Source organism: Poeciliopsis prolifica, unplaced genomic scaffold, assembly GCF_027474105.1.
Source record: "Poeciliopsis prolifica strain line A6 unplaced genomic scaffold, Auburn_PproV2 SCAFFOLD051, whole genome shotgun sequence".
Classification (NCBI taxonomy): domain Eukaryota; kingdom Metazoa; phylum Chordata; class Actinopteri; order Cyprinodontiformes; family Poeciliidae; genus Poeciliopsis; species Poeciliopsis prolifica.
This window is the reverse complement of record NW_026562426.1, coordinates 1180088-1201130: the sequence shown is the minus strand read 5'-3', so window position 1 is coordinate 1201130 and position 21043 is coordinate 1180088. Positions and strand designations below refer to the sequence as shown.

The 21043-nt window shown below is 40.7% G+C and overlaps 1 protein-coding gene and 2 pseudogenes across 1 annotated transcript; 2 read left to right on the top strand and 1 right to left on the bottom strand.

The window, feature by feature from the left end:
- Positions 1-339: 339 nt before the first annotated feature.
- LOC129378222 (histone H4-like) lies at positions 340-679 on the top strand (annotated as a pseudogene).
- On the bottom strand, positions 464-7069 carry LOC129378197 (uncharacterized). Its single transcript, XM_055058491.1, has 2 exons — positions 4102-7069; positions 464-552 (listed from the first exon to the last, which is right to left on the bottom strand). The coding sequence occupies exon 1, from the start codon at positions 7052-7054 to the stop codon at positions 4484-4486; it is 2571 nt and encodes an 856-aa protein (XP_054914466.1). The 5' UTR covers positions 7055-7069; the 3' UTR covers positions 464-552; positions 4102-4483.
- Positions 1863-2315, top strand: LOC129378218 (histone H2B 1/2-like; annotated as a pseudogene).
- Positions 7070-21043: the final 13974 nt, after the last annotated feature.

Genomic DNA, 21043 nt, shown 5'->3' with positions numbered 1-21043 from the left:
TGAATTCGTGAAATGTGTTTACTAAATTATATTTTTGGGAAAACAATTTTCTCAAATCTCAAATAATTCAAACTTCACGATAGTTAATGGAGTGAAATTATTCCCTTCAGATGCAGGAGAGGATTTTCATTCACCTGCCTTTTCAGTCTCATCTAAATTGAAGTTTTGCTTTTTGTTTGTTTCTTAAAGAACGTTCTCCATCTGTCAGTCCTGTGGGAGGAGCCGCTCAGCTCAGCTCGGCTCCTCATAGGTCCGCAGTTCACATATAAAGCCGACACTCTGCGGCTCGCGCTCACATTCGTCTCTGTGTTTCTGCAGAAGAAGAAGAAAAACAGCAACATGAGCGGCAGAGGAAAGGGAGGCAAAGGACTCGGTAAAGGGCGCCAAGCGTCACCGGAAAGTTCTCCGTGACAACATCCAGGGAATCACCAAGCCCGCCATCCGCCGTCTGGCTCGCCGCGGGGGAGTCAAGCGCATCTCCGGCCTCATCTACGAGGAGACCCGCGGTGTGCTCAAGGTCTTCCTGGAGAACGTCATCCGCGACGCCGTCACCTACACCGAGCACGCCAAGAGGAAGACCGTCACCGCCATGGACGTGGTCTACGCTCTCAAGAGGCAGGGCCGCACTCTGTACGGCTTCGGGGGTTAAACTCGCAACCACTGCAAAAAAGCAAACCAACTAAACAAACAAAGGCCCTTTTCAGGGCCACACACTCACCTCTTCATCAGCCAGTATTCCTGTAAATGTGGCTTTATAAATCTAATTATTTATGATTAACCTTCACTTCCTAAGGACAAAGATGGCTTTGTGCAAATAACAATTTCTGCAATGAAACCCTTAAAACTATTCTAAACCAGAAAAGTATCATGTGGTTCCTCACCTTGTAAAACTGATGCTGACACCTGCTGGACCTAAAAAATAACTACAACCTTGTTGATACAGTTAACTGAGTGATTTGATGACCGAGTTACAGTATCATTGTAATTTATTTAGTGAGTAAATATCAACAACATCATAATCCAAGTGAAACAGTTCATGAAGTTGCATGTCGACTGGATCTATTTTTTTCCCCACAGATTTTGATGAAGACATTTCATAAAACGTTTTAGGAAACATTTGGTCTATTTTGCTCTTTTTAATGCAACTTCAGCTGTAGAGGTTTGGATAGATTGCATTTTAGTGTCTCACAGGTTTCATCCATCTGAAGCAGATCAGAGACTAAATTGTACCATTTGATACTTTTTCAGCATTAAAAGCCTGTTTTAATAGTGAACCAATCTCTTATTTCTCAAGGTCATGACATTGAGTTTTTGTTGGGTCCCACAATTGGTGAACAGAGTTGGGTGTTGCTCAGATTGAGCACTAACAGTATCTTCATATGAAAGAATCACTGAAAACACAAAAAAAAAACTTGGCAAAACTCAGTTCTTGCTTTGCTTCAAGTTCTCGCTGCCGCAATGTAGAAAACTTGCCAAAGGATGTTGAAAACAAATGATTGCAAGTTCCTGACAACGAATCGAATGTATTTCAGACTAGAGTAAATTTGTAATATTGGAACTTTTATATTTCTGTCTGAAGAAACCAAAGGACGTCTGTTATAAAAAGAATGAAGTGTTCATATATCTATAGTATTAGGATTGAATTGGCTAAAAATGACGCTGTTTACTTTCGTTTCCCTTTTGGCGGGAGTTTTTCCCGCCTTTCTTCGCGCGGGCTGCGTGCAACGTTAGAAAAGCCACGTGGTTTCACTTCCAGCGCCTCAACCAATCAAAGCCATGAGACGCTACAGCTTCATTTACATACAGCGTGTATAACATCAGCTGTTCCCTCATCAGCAGTTCATTCGTCGCTGTTAGTTTTCAGAGACAACATGCCTGAACCCGCCAAGTCTGCGCCCAAGAAGGGCTCCAAGAAAGCCGTCACCAAAACCACCGGCAAAGGAGGCAAGAAGAAGAGAAGGACCAGGAAGGAGAGCTACGCCATCATCTACGTCTACAGGTGCTCAAGCAGGTCCATCCCGACACCGGGATCTCCTCCAAGGCCATGAGCATCATGAACTCCTTTGTCAACGACATCTTTGAGCGCATCGCCTCTGAGGCCTCCCGTCTGGCTCACTACAACAAGCGATCCACCATCACCTCCAGGGATCCAGACCGCAGTGCGCCTCCTGCTGCCCGGTGAGCTGGCCAAGCACGCCGTGTCTGAGGGAACCAAGGCTGTCACCAAGTACACCAGCTCCAAGTAGACCGGCTAATGCTGTGAAAACAACCCAACGGCTCTTTTAAGAGCCACCCACTGCATCTGCAGAGCTTTGGTCTTTAATCTCCACATGATTGTTGTTGTGTTATAACTAATATTCTTAACTGAGGGTTGACTTTGGTGTTGATTTTCTTGTAAGGGAACTTCTTCAGGATATACTTATTTCAAAGAGCAGTTCAAACGATCCAATTCTAAAAATTAACTTCAGTAATGTATTTTTAGGAGTCAGCTAGTTTTATTTTAGTGAGTGAAGTTCACACATTTGTATCTTGTAATATTCCGGTGGCGGAGAGGAAGCTGCAGACTCACAACCATACCGGTTCTCTGACCACTGTTAATTTTAATAAACGTCACAAAGCTGCTTGAACAGCTTCTGTGTTATCAAAAATGAACACTGAGTCCAAACAACCTTCAGCGTTTCTGCAGTTGGGGAGACGAAGCATAAATGTCCACGAGTCCATCTGCAGCGCGTTTCTCCCACGCTCTCCACAAAGAAGGAATGACGCGTACTTGTGACATCACTAACAACTTCAGCTGTCTTAAAGCGACATCACACAATTACGGCTGTAACAATCTGCATTAAGTAAATATGTTTTTACAGAAAAAAAATGTATTTTCAAAAGTAAAACATTTTCAATAACCGTGAAGGTTTTTTTATGCATTTGTAATATAAGAACGAAAATGAAACTGTACTGGGAAAAAGGTTTTGAGTTTGGCAGAAACTATATTTTTTTTCTTTGGGACAATTGTAACTAAACGGTATAAGTGCCGCTATGAACATTAACCAAAGAGGAAGAACGTTCTCTGCGGCGGCGTGAAGTTTGCGTCACGGTGCCGCCATGACGAGAACAAAAGGTGAGTAACGAGGAGGCGCTTGTGTTTAATGGAAACACATTTGTAATGAAACTGAATAAGCACAACAAAAGGTTTTTATAAAACCAAACAGTGACTGTAAGACTCGAGTCCCGTCGTCCAGATGTTCTGGATCACCTGAAAGATCCGTTCAAAAGAACTGGATCGTTTGTGGACATCAAGTAACAGGTTATAGTTCAGTCTGGATTTTTAACTGCATGTAATGCCTCTCAACAAACTACTTTTTTTTTTTTTTTTTTTTTTTTTTTAGAAAAAAGAGCTACATTTGTTGATGCTTTTATTTTGATAAGGTGACTTCGCTGTTGCAGCTTAACGACAAAAAATGGAACGGAAGAGAAGTTGCAACAATGTTGCTAAAATGTTTCTTATTAGCGGCACTAGGAAGTTTTTTACCCCCCAAAAACCCTTTGATTCTCAAAATTATCCAGTTAATATTTCTGGGAAGATTTTTACAGAATAAAATGTAATTTTTCCACTGAGCTGCAGTTGGTTTGTGAATTCTGTTAAGTCGATCACATTTACATCTTTCACATTATGAAAATGATTATTAATGTCTCTCTAAACGAGTTTTCAGACAGACAAAATAAAATAAATATCCAGAGTAAATTACACACTTATGTTTGTATGTTGTGTAGCGTCCCGGTTGAATGGATGGTCTCTCAAACTGATGGTTCACAACGTTTATTTAATGCCTTTTTTTTTTTTTTGTGAACACACCGTAAGAGCTACAGAACATACAAATAAAATACATTAATAACTCAAACAGTGTTGTTTTCACATTTTACTTTAACATATAAATCAATTTTCTTACATTCTGTAATTAAACCTGTCATAAAGTGCAACATATTAACTATTAACGGTTAATCAACGAATATTAGTGCCGTATAATAACGCAACCGTCACACCCAAAGCAAATTACACATTTTACAGTAAAACTAAATATATATTTACATATTAAAAACTCTCACCTTGTTCCCCATCAACCAAGCGCCAACCAACTGACTGTTTACACTCTAATCTGAACTACTCCTTTATTAGCTTCACTCCAACCTGAGCGCTCTCTTTCTGCGCGATGACCAGCAGTTAATTGTCAGTTAATTGTCTAACGTTGGCGTCACACTTCACCACACTTCCGTTTAAAACCCTTTCAAAATAAAAGCATAAATTCTTATGTTAACAAATACTCGTTTTTAAATGAGGAAACACAAATTACTAATAAGGTCATTTACACTCCCACCAAATCATTAAAGTTTAACTAAATAAATAGAGCAGTAATGATTTCCTAAAAAATAAATGACCTAACTTTTATGAAAACTCAGAACATAGGAAAGAATGCAACTTTGCTTATAATTAAACAGTCTCTAATAGTAGAACCAGTTTCTGAACTGGGCGTTCCACTATAGAAAGTTTCTGAGAACATTGTCCATTCTTCATCTTCCGTTCTCCAAAACGAATCTTTACTTTTCTTACAAGTCCGTCTTTATCAGTTACTATGTCCATTACACGTGCTAATCTCCATTCATTGCGAGGTAAGTCGTCCATCTTTTCCATGACAACATCTCCAACCTTCAGGTTTCTTTTTGGAGTGTGCCATTTCTGCCTTGTTGCGATGTTGGATAGATACTCCCTTTTCCAACGTGACCAAAACTGCTCTGCCAGGTATTGCACCTGCCGCCATCTTTTCCGTGCATAAATGTCTTCCTTGATGAATTTACCTGGAGGGGGAAGGGCTGCCTTTGACTTCATGGTGAGGAGGTGATATGGGGTCAATGGCTCTGAGCTGTTTGAGGAAGAGAAGGAAGCATCATCCAGCCTTCCTCCCACCTGAAGGAGTCCATCACTGTCAAGAAAAGTGTCCATTCGAAACAGCTTGCTTTTGTGAGGAAGTGCCCTTCCATGTTTAAGCATTTTTATCTCCTCTGCATATTCATTTGCTTGTACATCCTTTAGAATAACACATTTAGCGTTTTGTCTTTCTTGTACTGTGCTATGACCTGTTGTTTTATTTCTTTTGGCACAGCGAATTAGTCGAGCAATGGCTTGAGTGGCTTTGTACCAAGAAGAAAACTTTGTTAACTTGTCTGCCAAACTTTTCTTCTCTGTTTTGAAAGTGTTCAATGCATGTGCCCTTTTAACCTCTGGATCTCCAAGTGGTAAGTTCATGTCGATCCTTTCAGCTGGAGGGATTTCCTTGTCCCACAGAAACTGTGGCCCTTTGAACCAGTCTGATGACATGAGCTCACTTGCACTTGAACCTCTGGATGCAATATCTGCTGGATTTTGCTCAGAAGTATCAAAGACTACTCTGAGTTCGTCTGGTTCTTGAGGATGACACATTCCGTGATGGGGAATACACCACCTTTCTCCTTCTTTTGCTTCGCTGTGAACTTCCTCTGCATCACCCTTCTCTATGACTTCGCTCATAAACTTTACATATTGATCCTTGTATCTTTGGTCCTTTGACAGTTTGTTTTTGAGGCTTTGAAGTCGTACAGTGGCCATTTGCTTATTGTCTGGTAACAGAGGTCTCTCCTTAAATGGAAGTGGCATTTCATAATGTCCTTCATTGTTTTTATAAATGCCTTCCTTTAGTATATTCAGAAAGAGAATATCATCTTGAGACACTGATTTGTTATCCTTGTTATCATCCTTAAAGTCAGACTCAAGAACCTCTGGTGCATCAGTGGGAGTCATTAAAGGGAGCTCTTTGACTGTGACTCTGTGGCATACAGTAGACATGTTAAAAGAATCATTGTGAGACAATGTGGGGCCTACAATACTCCAGCCCAATGCTGTGCAGACAGCATAGGGTTCACCTTCTCCTCCTAAGATGACCTGCCTTGGAGCTAATGCCTTGGAACAGCTGTAGCCAATTAAAAGCCCAACTTCACATTCTAGCTGTGGTGGAATCTCATTCACTATTTCCTTGAGATGATTCCATTGCCTTGCCGTTTCACAGGAAGGAATGTGAGAGCGATTAACTGGTATACAGTCTTTAGTGTAAGCAGGAGGGAGTTCAATTATTTCAGAGGAGTTGTAGCCTCTCACTTTGAGACCTGAGACACGCTCACTTGACACAACTGCATTTTTACCAAGCATTGTGGTGAGTCTTAATCTTATTGGGGTTGACTTAGCCTTGAGATTGTTAGAAACGTCTTGGTCAATGAACACTGTGTCACTTTGGGTGTCTAAGAGTGCATAAACAAGCCTTTCATTACCTGGTTGTTGCTCTGAAGAAACCCATACTGGCACAATCATTGAAGTGCTTACACATTGTTCGTTGGATTCTGCATTAAGAGACAAGGTTGTTGCAGCTTGTTCTGTGCTCGTTTGAACTTGGTTTGTTTGTGATTTGTCGCTGTCATAGTTAAAGTCATGAAGACATGTTGGGTGTTTTTTCTTGCATATTTCACATGCAAGTCTGTAACGACAGTCCTTTGCGCTGTGTCCAGGTTTCAGACAACCGTAACAAAGTCTTTCATCCTTTATGTATTTTCTTCGTTCCTCAAGTGATTTTCCTTTGAATTGAGGACAACTATGAAGCTTGTGTCCGTTATCTTGACAGAGCATGCATGGTGGTTTAATATTTGACCTTTGTTTTGAGCTTTCCGTTTCTGTTAAAACCTGTGTATGGAGAACACTGGAGTTGGGCCTTTTTTCTTTCTGATAAGCTTTACTGGTGATTTTGGTGAAGTCTGTTGAGTGGAGAGCCTGAAAAGATGTGATTGGATTGCACATAATCTCAGCTTCAGAAGACATGAACTCAGTAAAGTGTTTTAAACTTGGAAACTTCCCATTTTCTTTCATGTACTGAGTAGTTTGACGATTCCACCTTGCAGCTGCCCAGTTCGGTAACTTTTGAACAAGTTTTTGATTCTCCTCACAATCGTTGAGAATGCTTAACCCATCTATGTGTGGCATAGCTTCATGACATGTTTGAATGAAGTCTGCAAATGTTCTAAATCCTATAGAGTCATTTGTTTGTATCTTTGGCCAATTTGCCAGTCTTTGTCTGTACGCTTTCTGTACAATAAATGGATGTCCATACCTTTGGTTGAGGCGTTCCCATGCATCATGGTAGGCATCACCGTCATTTCTGTAAAAGATGCCATCAAGTGTTTGTCGAGCTGAACCTCCTACATATTTCTTTAAGTAGTGCAGCTTGTCTGCAGGTGAGATGTTCTTTTTGTCAATGAGTGCAACAAATGAAGCTTTCCACTCGATGAACTCTATTGGGTCACCTGTGAACGTGGAGGGCTCAGGCATTGGCAGTCTGTTCATTGTGATACTATCCTGTAATGCTTGGGCTAAATAAAGAACATCTGCTTGTGGAGACGAGGTGGACACAATGTTGCTGTTAGGGACTTGAATGGGAGCAGAAACTACAGAAGCCTTCTGATGTGCTCTAGTACAGTCAAGATGAACACTACTTTCCCTCTTTATCTCCTGGTCATAAGTTATTAATCTAGCTCGTGCTGCCTTTAACTCCTTTTCAGCTTTTAATCTCTCTAGCTCACGTTTTTGAGATTCTAGTTCCCTTTTCTGCCTTTCCTCCAAGAGCTGAATCCTTTCTTTTTGTTTTTCTTCTTCTAATAACAATTCATACTCTGCCTCCTTGGCTGCCAACTCTGCTGCAGCCTCTGCTCTCTTTACATCTGCTATTGACCTTGCAGAGTTTGAGTTACTGGCAGCTGAGCGTTTACTTGAGTGTGTCATGGAAGAACTGTAAATGGATTGAGCATAGTCTGGAGTAAGAAGTTCACGTAGACGTGCCTTCACTTTTCCTCTGTCATAATCATCTATCCCTGAGAGTCTTTCATATGCAACTTTGATAATGTCATTAGTGACCGCTTCGCATGCATCTATAAGTCGCCTAGTGTCACTGCAGGGAGTAATGATTTCCCTTATTTCTGTATATAACTTTATGACACTATCCCTTTCCTTTTCTAAGATGTCCAGGAGTGAAGCAATTTGACTGTTTGTTATGTCTCCTTTCAGTTGTTCTCTTGTCGTACGTACTTGCCTTTTCCATTGATCATAAACTTTGAGCAGACGTTTTTCCTTTTTGTGGGCTTCCTCCTCCTGATATGCTCGCATTTTTTCTGTGGGCCTCCTTTGACGAACAGAGCATGAAGGCTCCTCTTCCTCGTTGACAGGTAGGTCCTCGATGTACTCTGTTTCCTTTTCAGATGTTTCCATGGTGAAGACAGGGTGATAAAGTTGACCATCAAATCCCAGAAGACGTTGTTTGGAGCCGTGGAGCTGGAACCTTAATGTGGCTTTCGCTGGGACTTCGGTGCTGAGGGTGGATTGAACTTTTTCTTAGCTCTGGGTGAAGCTCTTACTCCTCTTGGGTCAAGCTCTTACTCCTCTTGGGTCCCGGTTGAATGGATGGTCTCTCAAACTGATGGTTCACAACGTTTATTTAATGCCTTTTTTTTTTTTGTGAACACACCGTAAGAGCTACAGAACATACAAATAAAATACATTAATAACTCAAACAGTGTTGTTTTCACATTTTACTTTAACATATAAATCAATTTTCTTACATTCTGTAATTAAACCTGTCATAAAGTGCAACATATTAACTATTAACGGTTAATCAACGAATATTAGTGCCGTATAATAACGCAACCGTCACACCCAAAGCAAATTACACATTTTACAGTAAAACTAAATATATATTTACATATTAAAAACTCTCACCTTGTTCCCCATCAACCAAGCGCCAACCAACTGACTGTTTACACTCTAATCTGAACTACTCCTTTATTAGCTTCACTCCAACCTGAGCGCTCTCTTTCTGCGCGATGACCAGCAGTTAATTGTCAGTTAATTGTCTAACGTTGGCGTCACACTTCACCACACTTCCGTTTAAAACCCTTTCAAAATAAAAGCATAAATTCTTATGTTAACAAATACTCGTTTTTAAATGAGGAAACACAAATTACTAATAAGGTCATTTACACTCCCACCAAATCATTAAAGTTTAACTAAATAAATAGAGCAGTAATGATTTCCTAAAAAATAAATGACCTAACTTTTATGAAAACTCAGAACATAGGAAAGAATGCAACTTTGCTTATAATTAAACAGTTTCTAATAGTAGAACCAGTTTCTGAACTGGGCGTTCCACTATAGAAAGTTTCTGAGAACATTGTCCATTCTTCATCTTCCGTTCTCCAAAACGAATCTTTACTTTTCTTACAAGTCCGTCTTTATCAGTTACTATGTCCATTACACGTGCTAATCTCCATTCATTGCGAGGTAAGTCGTCCATCTTTTCCATGACAACATCTCCAACCTTCAGGTTTCTTTTTGGAGTGTGCCATTCTGCCTTGTTGCGATGTTGGATAGATACTCCCTTTTCCAACGTGACCAAAACTGCTCTGCCAGGTATTGCACCTGCCGCCATCTTTTCCGTGCATAAATGTCTTCCTTGATGAATTTACCTGGAGGGGAAGGGCTGCCTTTGACTTCATGGTGAGGAGGTGATATGGGGTCAATGGCTCTGAGCTGTTTGAGGAAAGAAGGAAGCATCATCCAGCCTTCCTCCCACCTGAAGGAGTCCATCACTGTCAAGAAAAGTGTCCATTCGAAACAGCTTGCTTTTGTGAGGAAGTGCCCTTCCATGTTTAAGCATTTTTATCTCCTCTGCATATTCATTTGCTTGTACATCCTTTAGAATAACACATTTAGCGTTTTGTCTTTCTTGTACTGTGCTATGACCTGTTGTTTTATTTCTTTTGGCACAGCGAATTAGTCGAGCAATGGCTTGAGTGGCTTTGTACCAAGAAGAAAACTTTGTTAACTTGTCTGCCAAACTTTTCTTCTCTGTTTTGAAAGTGTTCAATGCATGTGCCCTTTTAACCTCTGGATCTCCAAGTGGTAAGTTCATGTCGATCCTTTCAGCTGGAGGGATTTCCTTGTCCCACAGAAACTGTGGCCCTTTGAACCAGTCTGATGACATGAGCTCACTTGCACTTGAACCTCTGGATGCAATATCTGCTGGATTTTGCTCAGAAGTATCAAAGACTACTCTGAGTTCGTCTGGTTCTTGAGGATGACACATTCCGTGATGGGGAATACACCACCTTTCTCCTTCTTTTGCTTCGCTGTGAACTTCCTCTGCATCACCCTTCTCTATGACTTCGCTCATAAACTTTACATATTGATCCTTGTATCTTTGGTCCTTTGACAGTTTGTTTTTGAGGCTTTGAAGTCGTACAGTGGCCATTTGCTTATTGTCTGGTAACAGAGGTCTCTCCTTAAATGGAAGTGGCATTTCATAATGTCCTTCATTGTTTTTATAAATGCCTTCCTTTAGTATATTCAGAAAGAGAATATCATCTTGAGACACTGATTTGTTATCCTTGTTATCATCCTTAAAGTCAGACTCAAGAACCTCTGGTGCATCAGTGGGAGTCATTAAAGGGAGCTCTTTGACTGTGACTCTGTGGCATACAGTAGACATGTTAAAAGAATCATTGTGAGACAATGTGGGCCTACAATACTCCAGCCCAATGCTGTGCAGACAGCATAGGGTTCACCTTCTCCTCCTAAGATGACCTGCCTTGGAGCTAATGCCTTGGAACAGCTGTAGCCAATTAAAAGCCCAACTTCACATTCTAGCTGTGGTGGAATCTCATTCACTATTTCCTTGAGATGATTCCATTGCCTTGCCGTTTCACAGGAAGGAATGTGAGAGCGATTAACTGGTATACAGTCTTTAGTGTAAGCAGGAGGGAGTTCAATTATTTCAGAGGAGTTGTAGCCTCTCACTTTGAGACCTGAGACACGCTCACTTGACACAACTGCATTTTTACCAAGCATTGTGGTGAGTCTTAATCTTATTGGGGTTGACTTAGCCTTGAGATTGTTAGAAACGTCTTGGTCAATGAACACTGTGTCACTTTGGGTGTCTAAGAGTGCATAAACAAGCCTTTCATTACCTGGTTGTTGCTCTGAAGAAACCCATACTGGCACAATCATTGAAGTGCTTACACATTGTTCGTTGGATTCTGCATTAAGAGACAAGGTTGTTGCAGCTTGTTCTGTGCTCGTTTGAACTTGGTTTGTTTGTGATTTGTCGCTGTCATAGTTAAAGTCATGAAGACATGTTGGGTGTTTTTTCTTGCATATTTCACATGCAAGTCTGTAACGACAGTCCTTTGCGCTGTGTCCAGGTTTCAGACAACCGTAACAAAGTCTTTCATCCTTTATGTATTTTCTTCGTTCCTCAAGTGATTTTCCTTTGAATTGAGGACAACTATGAAGCTTGTGTCCGTTATCTTGACAGAGCATGCATGGTGGTTTAATATTTGACCTTTGTTTTGAGCTTTCCGTTTCTGTTAAAACCTGTGTATGGAGAACACTGGAGTTGGGCCTTTTTTCTTTCTGATAAGCTTTACTGGTGATTTTGGTGAAGTCTGTTGAGTGGAGAGCCTGAAAAGATGTGATTGGATTGCACATAATCTCAGCTTCAGAAGACATGAACTCAGTAAAGTGTCTTAAATTTGGAAACTTCCCATTTTCTTTCATGTACTGAGTAGCTTGGCGATTCCACCTGGCAGCTGCCCAGTTCGGTAACTTTTGAATAAGTTTTTGATTCTCCTCACAATCGTTGAGAATGCTTAACCCATCTATGTGTGGCATAGCTTCATGACATGTTTGAATGAAGTCTGCAAATGCTCTAAATCCTATAGAGTCATTTGTTTGTATCTTTGGCCAATTTGCCAGTCTTTGTCTGTACGCTTTCTGTACAATAAATGGATGTCCATACCTTTGGTTGAGGCGTTCCCATGCATCATGGTAGGCATCACCGTCATTTCTGTAAAAGATGCCATCAAGTGTTTGTCGAGCTGAACCTCCTACATATTTCTTTAAGTAGTGCAGCTTGTCTGCAGGTGAGATGTTCTTTTTGTCAATGAGTGCAACAAATGAAGCTTTCCACTCGATGAACTCTATTGGGTCACCTGTGAACGTGGAGGGCTCAGGCATTGGCAGTCTGTTCATTGTGATACTATCCTGTAATGCTTGGGCTAAATAAAGAACATCTGCTTGTGGAGACGAGGTGGACACAATGTTGCTGTTAGGGACTTGAATGGGAGCAGAAACTACAGAAGCCTTCTGATGTGCTCTAGTACAGTCAAGATGAACACTACTTTCCCTCTTTATCTCCTGGTCATAAGTTATTAATCTAGCTCGTGCTGCCTTTAACTCCTTTTCAGCTTTTAATCTCTCTAGCTCACGTTTTTGAGATTCTAGTTCCCTTTTCTGCCTTTCCTCCAAGAGCTGAATCCTTTCTTTTTGTTTTTTCTTCTCTAATAACAATTCATACTCTGCCTCCTTGGCTGCCAACTCTGCTGCAGCCTCTGCTCTCTTTACATCTGCTATTGACCTTGCAGAGTTTGAGTTACTGGCAGCTGAGCGTTTACTTGAGTGTGTCATGGAAGAACTGTAAATGGATTGAGCATAGTCTGGAGTAAGAAGTTCACGTAGACGTGCCTTCACTTTTCCTCTGTCATAATCATCTATCCCTGAGAGTCTTTCATATGCAACTTTGATAATGTCATTAGTGACCGCTTCGCATGCATCTATAAGTCGCCTAGTGTCACTGCAGGGAGTAATGATTTCCCTTATTTCTGTATATAACTTTATGACACTATCCCTTTCCTTTTCTAAGATGTCCAGGAGTGAAGCAATTTGACTGTTTGTTATGTCTCCTTTCAGTTGTTCTCTTGTCGTACGTACTTGCCTTTTCCATTGATCATAAACTTTGAGCAGACGTTTTTCCTTTTTGTGGGCTTCCTCCTCCTGATATGCTCGCATTTTTTCTGTGGGCCTCCTTTGACGAACAGAGCATGAAGGCTCCTCTTCCTCGTTGACAGGTAGGTCCTCGATGTACTCTGTTTCCTTTTCAGATGTTTCCATGGTGAAGACAGGGTGATAAAGTTGACCATCAAATCCCAGAAGACGTTGTTTGGAGCCGTGGAGCTGGAACCTTAATGTGGCTTTCGCTGGGACTTCGGTGCTGAGGGTGGATTGAACTTTTTTTAGCTCTGGGTGAAGCTCTTACTCCTCTTGGGTCAAGCTCTTACTCCTCTTGGGTCCCGGTTGAATGGATGGTCTCTCAAACTGATGGTTCACAACGTTTATTTAATGCCTTTTTTTTTTTTTGTGAACACACCGTAAGAGCTACAGAACATACAAATAAAATACATTAATAACTCAAACAGTGTTGTTTTCACATTTTACTTTAACATATAAATCAATTTTCTTACATTCTGTAATTAAACCTGTCATAAAGTGCAACATATTAACTATTAACGGTTAATCAACGAATATTAGTGCCGTATAATAACGCAACCGTCACACCCAAAGCAAATTACACATTTTACAGTAAAACTAAATATATATTTACATATTAAAAACTCTCACCTTGTTCCCCATCAACCAAGCGCCAACCAACTGACTGTTTACACTCTAATCTGAACTACTCCTTTATTAGCTTCACTCCAACCTGAGCGCTCTCTTTCTGCGCGATGACCAGCAGTTAATTGTCAGTTAATTGTCTAACGTTGGCGTCACACTTCACCACACTTCCGTTTAAAACCCTTTCAAAATAAAAGCATAAATTCTTATGTTAACAAATACTTTTTTAAATGAGGAAACACAAATTACTAATAAGGTCATTTACACTCCCACCAAATCATTAAAGTTTAACTAAATAAATAGAGCAGTAATGATTTCCTAAAAAATAAATGACCTAACTTTTATGAAAACTCAGAACATAGGAAAGAATGCAACTTTGCTTATAATTAAACAGTTTCTAATAGTAGAACCAGTTTCTGAACTGGGCGTTCCACTATAGAAAGTTTCTGAGAACATTGTCCATTCTTCATCTTCCGTTCTCCAAAACGAATCTTTACTTTTCTTACAAGTCCGTCTTTATCAGTTACTATGTCCATTACACGTGCTAATCTCCATTCATTGCGAGGTAAGTCGTCCATCTTTTCCATGACAACATCTCCAACCTTCAGGTTTCTTTTTGGAGTGTGCCATTTCTGCCTTGTTGCGATGTTGGATAGATACTCCCTTTTCCAACGTGACCAAAACTGCTCTGCCAGGTATTGCACCTGCCGCCATCTTTTCCGTGCATAAATGTCTTCCTTGATGAATTTACCTGGAGGGGGAAGGGCTGCCTTTGACTTCATGGTGAGGAGGTGATATGGGGTCAATGGCTCTGAGCTGTTTGAGGAAGAGAAGGAAGCATCATCCAGCCTTCCTCCCACCTGAAGGAGTCCATCACTGTCAAGAAAAGTGTCCATTCGAAACAGCTTGCTTTTGTGAGGAAGTGCCCTTCCATGTTTAAGCATTTTTATCTCCTCTGCATATTCATTTGCTTGTACATCCTTTAGAATAACACATTTAGCGTTTTGTTTTCTTGTACTGTGCTATGACCTGTTGTTTTATTTCTTTTGGCACAGCGAATTAGTCGAGCAATGGCTTGAGTGGCTTTGTACCAAGAAGAAAACTTTGTTAACTTGTCTGCCAAACTTTTCTTCTCTGTTTTGAAAGTGTTCAATGCATGTGCCCTTTTAACCTCTGGATCTCCAAGTGGTAAGTTCATGTCGATCCTTTCAGCTGGAGGGATTTCCTTGTCCCACAGAAACTGTGGCCCTTTGAACCAGTCTGATGACATGAGCTCACTTGCACTTGAACCTCTGGATGCAATATCTGCTGGATTTTGCTCAGAAGTATCAAAGACTACTCTGAGTTCGTCTGGTTCTTGAGGATGACACATTCCGTGATGGGAATACACCACCTTTCTCCTTCTTTTGCTTCGCTGTGAACTTCCTCTGCATCACCCTTCTCTATGACTTCGCTCATAAACTTTACATATTGATCCTTGTATCTTTGGTCCTTTGACAGTTTGTTTTGAGGCTTTGAAGTCGTACAGTGGCCATTTGCTTATTGTCTGGTAACAGAGGTCTCTCCTTAAATGGAAGTGGCATTTCATAATGTCCTTCATTGTTTTTATAAATGCCTTCCTTTAGTATATTCAGAAAGAGAATATCATCTTGAGACACTGATTTGTTATCCTTGTTATCATCCTTAAAGTCAGACTCAAGAACCTCTGGTGCATCAGTGGGAGTCATTAAAGGGAGCTCTTTGACTGTGACTCTGTGGCATACAGTAGACATGTTAAAAGAATCATTGTGAGACAATGTGGGGCCTACAATACTCCAGCCCAATGCTGTGCAGACAGCATAGGGTTCACCTTCTCCTCCTAAGATGACCTGCCTTGGAGCTAATGCCTTGGAACAGCTGTAGCCAATTAAAAGCCCAACTTCACATTCTAGCTGTGGTGGAATCTCATTCACTATTTCCTTGAGATGATTCCATTGCCTTGCCGTTTCACAGGAAGGAATGTGAGAGCGATTAACTGGTATACAGTCTTTAGTGTAAGCAGGAGGGAGTTCAATTATTTCAGAGGAGTTGTAGCCTCTCACTTTGAGACCTGAGACACGCTCACTTGACACAACTGCATTTTTACCAAGCATTGTGGTGAGTCTTAATCTTATTGGGGTTGACTTAGCCTTGAGATTGTTAGAAACGTCTTGGTCAATGAACACTGTGTCACTTTGGGTGTCTAAGAGTGCATAAACAAGCCTTTCATTACCTGGTTGTTGCTCTGAAGAAACCCATACTGGCACAATCATTGAAGTGCTTACACATTGTTCGTTGGATTCTGCATTAAGAGACAAGGTTGTTGCAGCTTGTTCTGTGCTCGTTTGAACTTGGTTTGTTTGTGATTTGTCGCTGTCATAGTTAAAGTCATGAAGACATGTTGGGTGTTTTTTCTTGCATATTTCACATGCAAGTCTGTAACGACAGTCCTTTGCGCTGTGTCCAGGTTTCAGACAACCGTAACAAAGTCTTTCATCCTTTATGTATTTTCTTCGTTCCTCAAGTGATTTTCCTTTGAATTGAGGACAACTATGAAGCTTGTGTCCGTTATCTTGACAGAGCATGCATGGTGGTTTAATATTTGACCTTTGTTTTGAGCTTTCCGTTTCTGTTAAAACCTGTGTATGGAGAACACTGGAGTTGGGCCTTTTTTCTTTCTGATAAGCTTTACTGGTGATTTTGGTGAAGTCTGTTGAGTGGAGAGCCTGAAAAGATGTGATTGGATTGCACATAATCTCAGCTTCAGAAGACATGAACTCAGTAAAGTGTTTTAAACTTGGAAACTTCCCATTTTCTTTCATGTACTGAGTAGTTTGACGATTCCACCTTGCAGCTGCCCAGTTCGGTAACTTTTGAACAAGTTTTTGATTCTCCTCACAATCGTTGAGAATGCTTAACCCATCTATGTGTGGCATAGCTTCATGACATGTTTGAATGAAGTCTGCAAATGTTCTAAATCCTATAGAGTCATTTGTTTGTATCTTTGGCCAATTTGCCAGTCTTTGTCTGTACGCTTTCTGTACAATAAATGGATGTCCATACCTTTGGTTGAGGCGTTCCCATGCATCATGGTAGGCATCACCGTCATTTCTGTAAAAGATGCCATCAAGTGTTTGTCGAGCTGAACCTCCTACATATTTCTTTAAGTAGTGCAGCTTGTCTGCAGGTGAGATGTTCTTTTTGTCAATGAGTGCAACAAATGAAGCTTTCCACTCGATGAACTCATTGGGTCACCTGTGAAACGTGGAGGGCTCAGGCATTGGCAGTCTGTTCATTGTGATACTATCCTGTAATGCTTGGGCTAAATAAAGAACATCTGCTTGTGGAGACGAGGTGGACACAATGTTGCTGTTAGGGACTTGAATGGGAGCAGAAACTACAGAAGCCTTCTGATGTGCTCTAGTACAGTCAAGATGAACACTACTTTCCCTCTTTATCTCCTGGTCATAAGTTATTAATCTAGCTCGTGCTGCCTTTAACTCCTTTTCAGCTTTTAATCTCTCTAGCTCACGTTTTTGAGATTCTAGTTCCCTTTTCTGCCTTTCCTCCAAGAGCTGAATCCTTTCTTTTTGTTTTTCTTCTTCTAATAAACAATTCATACTCTGCCTCCTTGGCTGCCAACTCTGCTGCAGCCTCTGCTCTCTTTACATCTGCTATTGACCTTGCAGAGTTTGAGTTACTGGCAGCTGAGCGTTTACTTGAGTGTGTCATGGAAGAACTGTAAATGGATTGAGCATAGTCTGGAGTAAGAAGTTCACGTAGACGTGCCTTCACTTTTCCTCTGTCATAATCATCTATCCCTGAGAGTCTTTCATATGCAACTTTGATAATGTCATTAGTGACCGCTTCGCATGCATCTATAAGTCGCCTAGTGTCACTGCAGGGAGTAATGATTTCCCTTATTTCTGTATATAACTTTATGACACTATCCCTTTCCTTTTCTAAGATGTCCAGGAGTGAAGCAATTTGACTGTTTGTTATGTCTCCTTTCAGTTGTTCTCTTGTCGTACGTACTTGCCTTTTCCATTGATCATAAACTTTGAGCAGACGTTTTTCCTTTTTGTGGGCTTCCTCCTCCTGATATGCTCGCATTTTTTCTGTGGGCCTCCTTTGACGAACAGAGCATGAAGGCTCCTCTTCCTCGTTGACAGGTAGGTCCTCGATGTACTCTGTTTCCTTTTCAGATGTTTCCATGGTGAAGACAGGGTGATAAAGTTGACCATCAAATCCCAGAAGACGTTGTTTGGAGCCGTGGAGCTGGAACCTTAATGTGGCTTTCGCTGGGACTTCGGTGCTGAGGGTGGATTGAACTTTTTCTTAGCTCTGGGTGAAGCTCTTACTCCTCTTGGGTCAAGCTCTTACTCCTCTTGGGTCCCGGTTGAATGGATGGTCTCTCAAACTGATGGTTCACAACGTTTATTTAATGCCTTTTTTTTTTTTTGTGAACACACCGTAAGAGCTACAGAACATACAAATAAAATACATTAATAACTCAAACAGTGTTGTTTTCACATTTTACTTTAACATATAAATCAATTTTCTTACATTCTGTAATTAAACCTGTCATAAAGTGCAACATATTAACTATTAACGGTTAATCAACGAATATTAGTGCCGTATAATAACGCAACCGTCACACCCAAAGCAAATTACACATTTTACAGTAAAACTAAATATATATTTACATATTAAAAACTCTCACCTTGTTCCCATCAACCAAGCGCCAACCAACTGACTGTTTACACTCTAATCTGAACTACTCCTTTATTAGCTTCACTCCAACCTGAGCGCTCTCTTTCTGCGCGATGACCAGCAGTTAATTGTCAGTTAATTGTCTAACGTTGGCGTCACACTTCACCACACTTCCGTTTAAAACCCTTTCAAAATAAAAGCATAAATTCTTATGTTAACAAATACTCGTTTTTAAATGAGGAAACACAAATTACTAATAAGGTCATTTACACTCCCACCAAATCATTAAAGTTTAACTAAATAAATAGAGCAGTAATGATTTCCTAAAAAATAAATGACCTAACTTTTATGAAAACTCAGAACATAGGAAAGAATGCAACTTTGCTTATAATTAAACAGTTTCTAATAGTAGAACCAGTTTCTGAACTGGGCGTTCCACTATAGAAAGTTTCTGAGAACATTGTCCATTCTTCATCTTCCGTTCTCCAAAACGAATCTTTACTTTTCTTACAAGTCCGTCTTTATCAGTTACTATGTCCATTACACGTGCTAATCTCCATTCATTGCGAGGTAAGTCGTCCATCTTTTCCATGACAACATCTCCAACCTTCAGGTTTCTTTTTGGAGTGTGCCATTTCTGCCTTGTTGCGATGTTGGATAGATACTCCCTTTTCCAACGTGACCAAAACTGCTCTGCCAGGTATTGCACCTGCCGCCATCTTTTCCGTGCATAAATGTCTTCCTTGATGAATTTACCTGGAGGGGGAAGGGCTGCCTTTGACTTCATGGTGAGGAGGTGATATGGGGTCAATGGCTCTGAGCTGTTTGAGGAAGAGAAGGAAGCATCATCCAGCCTTCCTCCCACCTGAAGGAGTCCATCACTGTCAAGAAAAGTGTCCATTCGAAACAGCTTGCTTTTGTGAGGAAGTGCCCTTCCATGTTTAAGCATTTTTATCTCCTCTGCATATTCATTTGCTTGTACATCCTTTAGAATAACACATTTAGCGTTTTGTCTTTCTTGTACTTGTGCTATGACCTGTTGTTTTATTTCTTTTGGCACAGCGAATTAGTCGAGCAATGGCTTGAGTGGCTTTGTACCAAGAAGAAAACTTTGTTAACTTGTCTGCCAAACTTTTCTTCTCTGTTTTGAAAGTGTTCAATGCATGTGCCCTTTTAACCTCTGGATCTCCAAGTGGTAAGTTCATGTCGATCCTTTCAGCTGGAGGGATTTCCTTGTCCCACAGAAACTGTGGCCCTTTGAACCAGTCTGATGACATGAGCTCACTTGCACTTGAACCTCTGGATGCAATATCTGCTGGATTTTGCTCAGAAGTATCAAAGACTACTCTGAGTTCGTCTGGTTCTTGAGGATGACACATTCCGTGATGGGGAATACACCACCTTTCTCCTTCTTTTGCTTCGCTGTGAACTTCCTCTGCATCACCCTTCTCTATGACTTCGCTCATAAACTTTACATATTGATCCTTGTATCTTTGGTCCTTTGACAGTTTGTTTTTGAGGCTTTGAAGTCGTACAGTGGCCATTTGCTTATTGTCTGGTAACAGAGGTCTCTCCTTAAATGGAAGTGGCATTTCATAATGTCCTTCATTGTTTTTATAAATGCCTTCCTTTAGTATATTCAGAAAGAGAATATCATCTTGAGACACTGATTTGTTATCCTTGTTATCATCCTTAAAGTCAGACTCAAGAACCTCTGGTGCATCAGTGGGAGTCATTAAAGGGAGCTCTTTGACTGTGACTCTGTGGCATACAGTAGACATGTTAAAAGAATCATTGTGAGACAATGTGGGGCCTACAATACTCCAGCCCAATGCTGTGCAGACAGCATAGGGTTCACCTTCTCCTCCTAAGATGACCTGCCTTGGAGCTAATGCCTTGGAACAGCTGTAGCCAATTAAAAGCCCAACTTCACATTCTAGCTGTGGTGGAATCTCATTCACTATTTCCTTGAGATGATTCCATTGCCTTGCCGTTTCACAGGAAGGAATGTGAGAGCGATTAACTGGTATACAGTCTTTAGTGTAAGCAGGAGGGAGTTCAATTATTTCAGAGGAGTTGTAGCCTCTCACTTTGAGACCTGAGACACGCTCACTTGACACAACTGCATTTTTACCAAGCATTGTGGTGAGTCTTAATCTTATTGGGGTTGACTTAGCCTTGAGATTGTTAGAAACGTCTTGGTCAATGAACACTGTGTCACTTTGGGTGTCTAAGAGTGCATAAACAAGCCTTTCATTACCTGGTTGTTGCTCTGAAGAAACCCATACTGGCACAATCATTGAAGTGCTTACACATTGTTCGTTGGATTCTGCATTAAGAGACAAGGTTGTTGCAGCTTGTTCTGTGCTCGTTTGAACTTGGTTTGTTTGTGATTTGTCGCTGTCATAGTTAAAGTCATGAAGACATGTTGGGTGTTTTTTCTTGCATATTTCACATGCAAGTCTGTAACGACAGTCCTTTGCGCTGTGTCCAGGTTTCAGACAACCGTAACAAAGTCTTTCATCCTTTATGTATTTTCTTCGTTCCTCAAGTGATTTTCCTTTGAATTGAGGACAACTATGAAGCTTGTGTCCGTTATCTTGACAGAGCATGCATGGTGGTTTAATATTTGACCTTTGTTTTGAGCTTTCCGTTTCTGTTAAAACAAGTTTATGGAGAACACTGGAGTTGGGCCTTTTTTCTTTCTGATAAGCTTTACTGGTGATTTTGGTAAGTGTTGGTGAG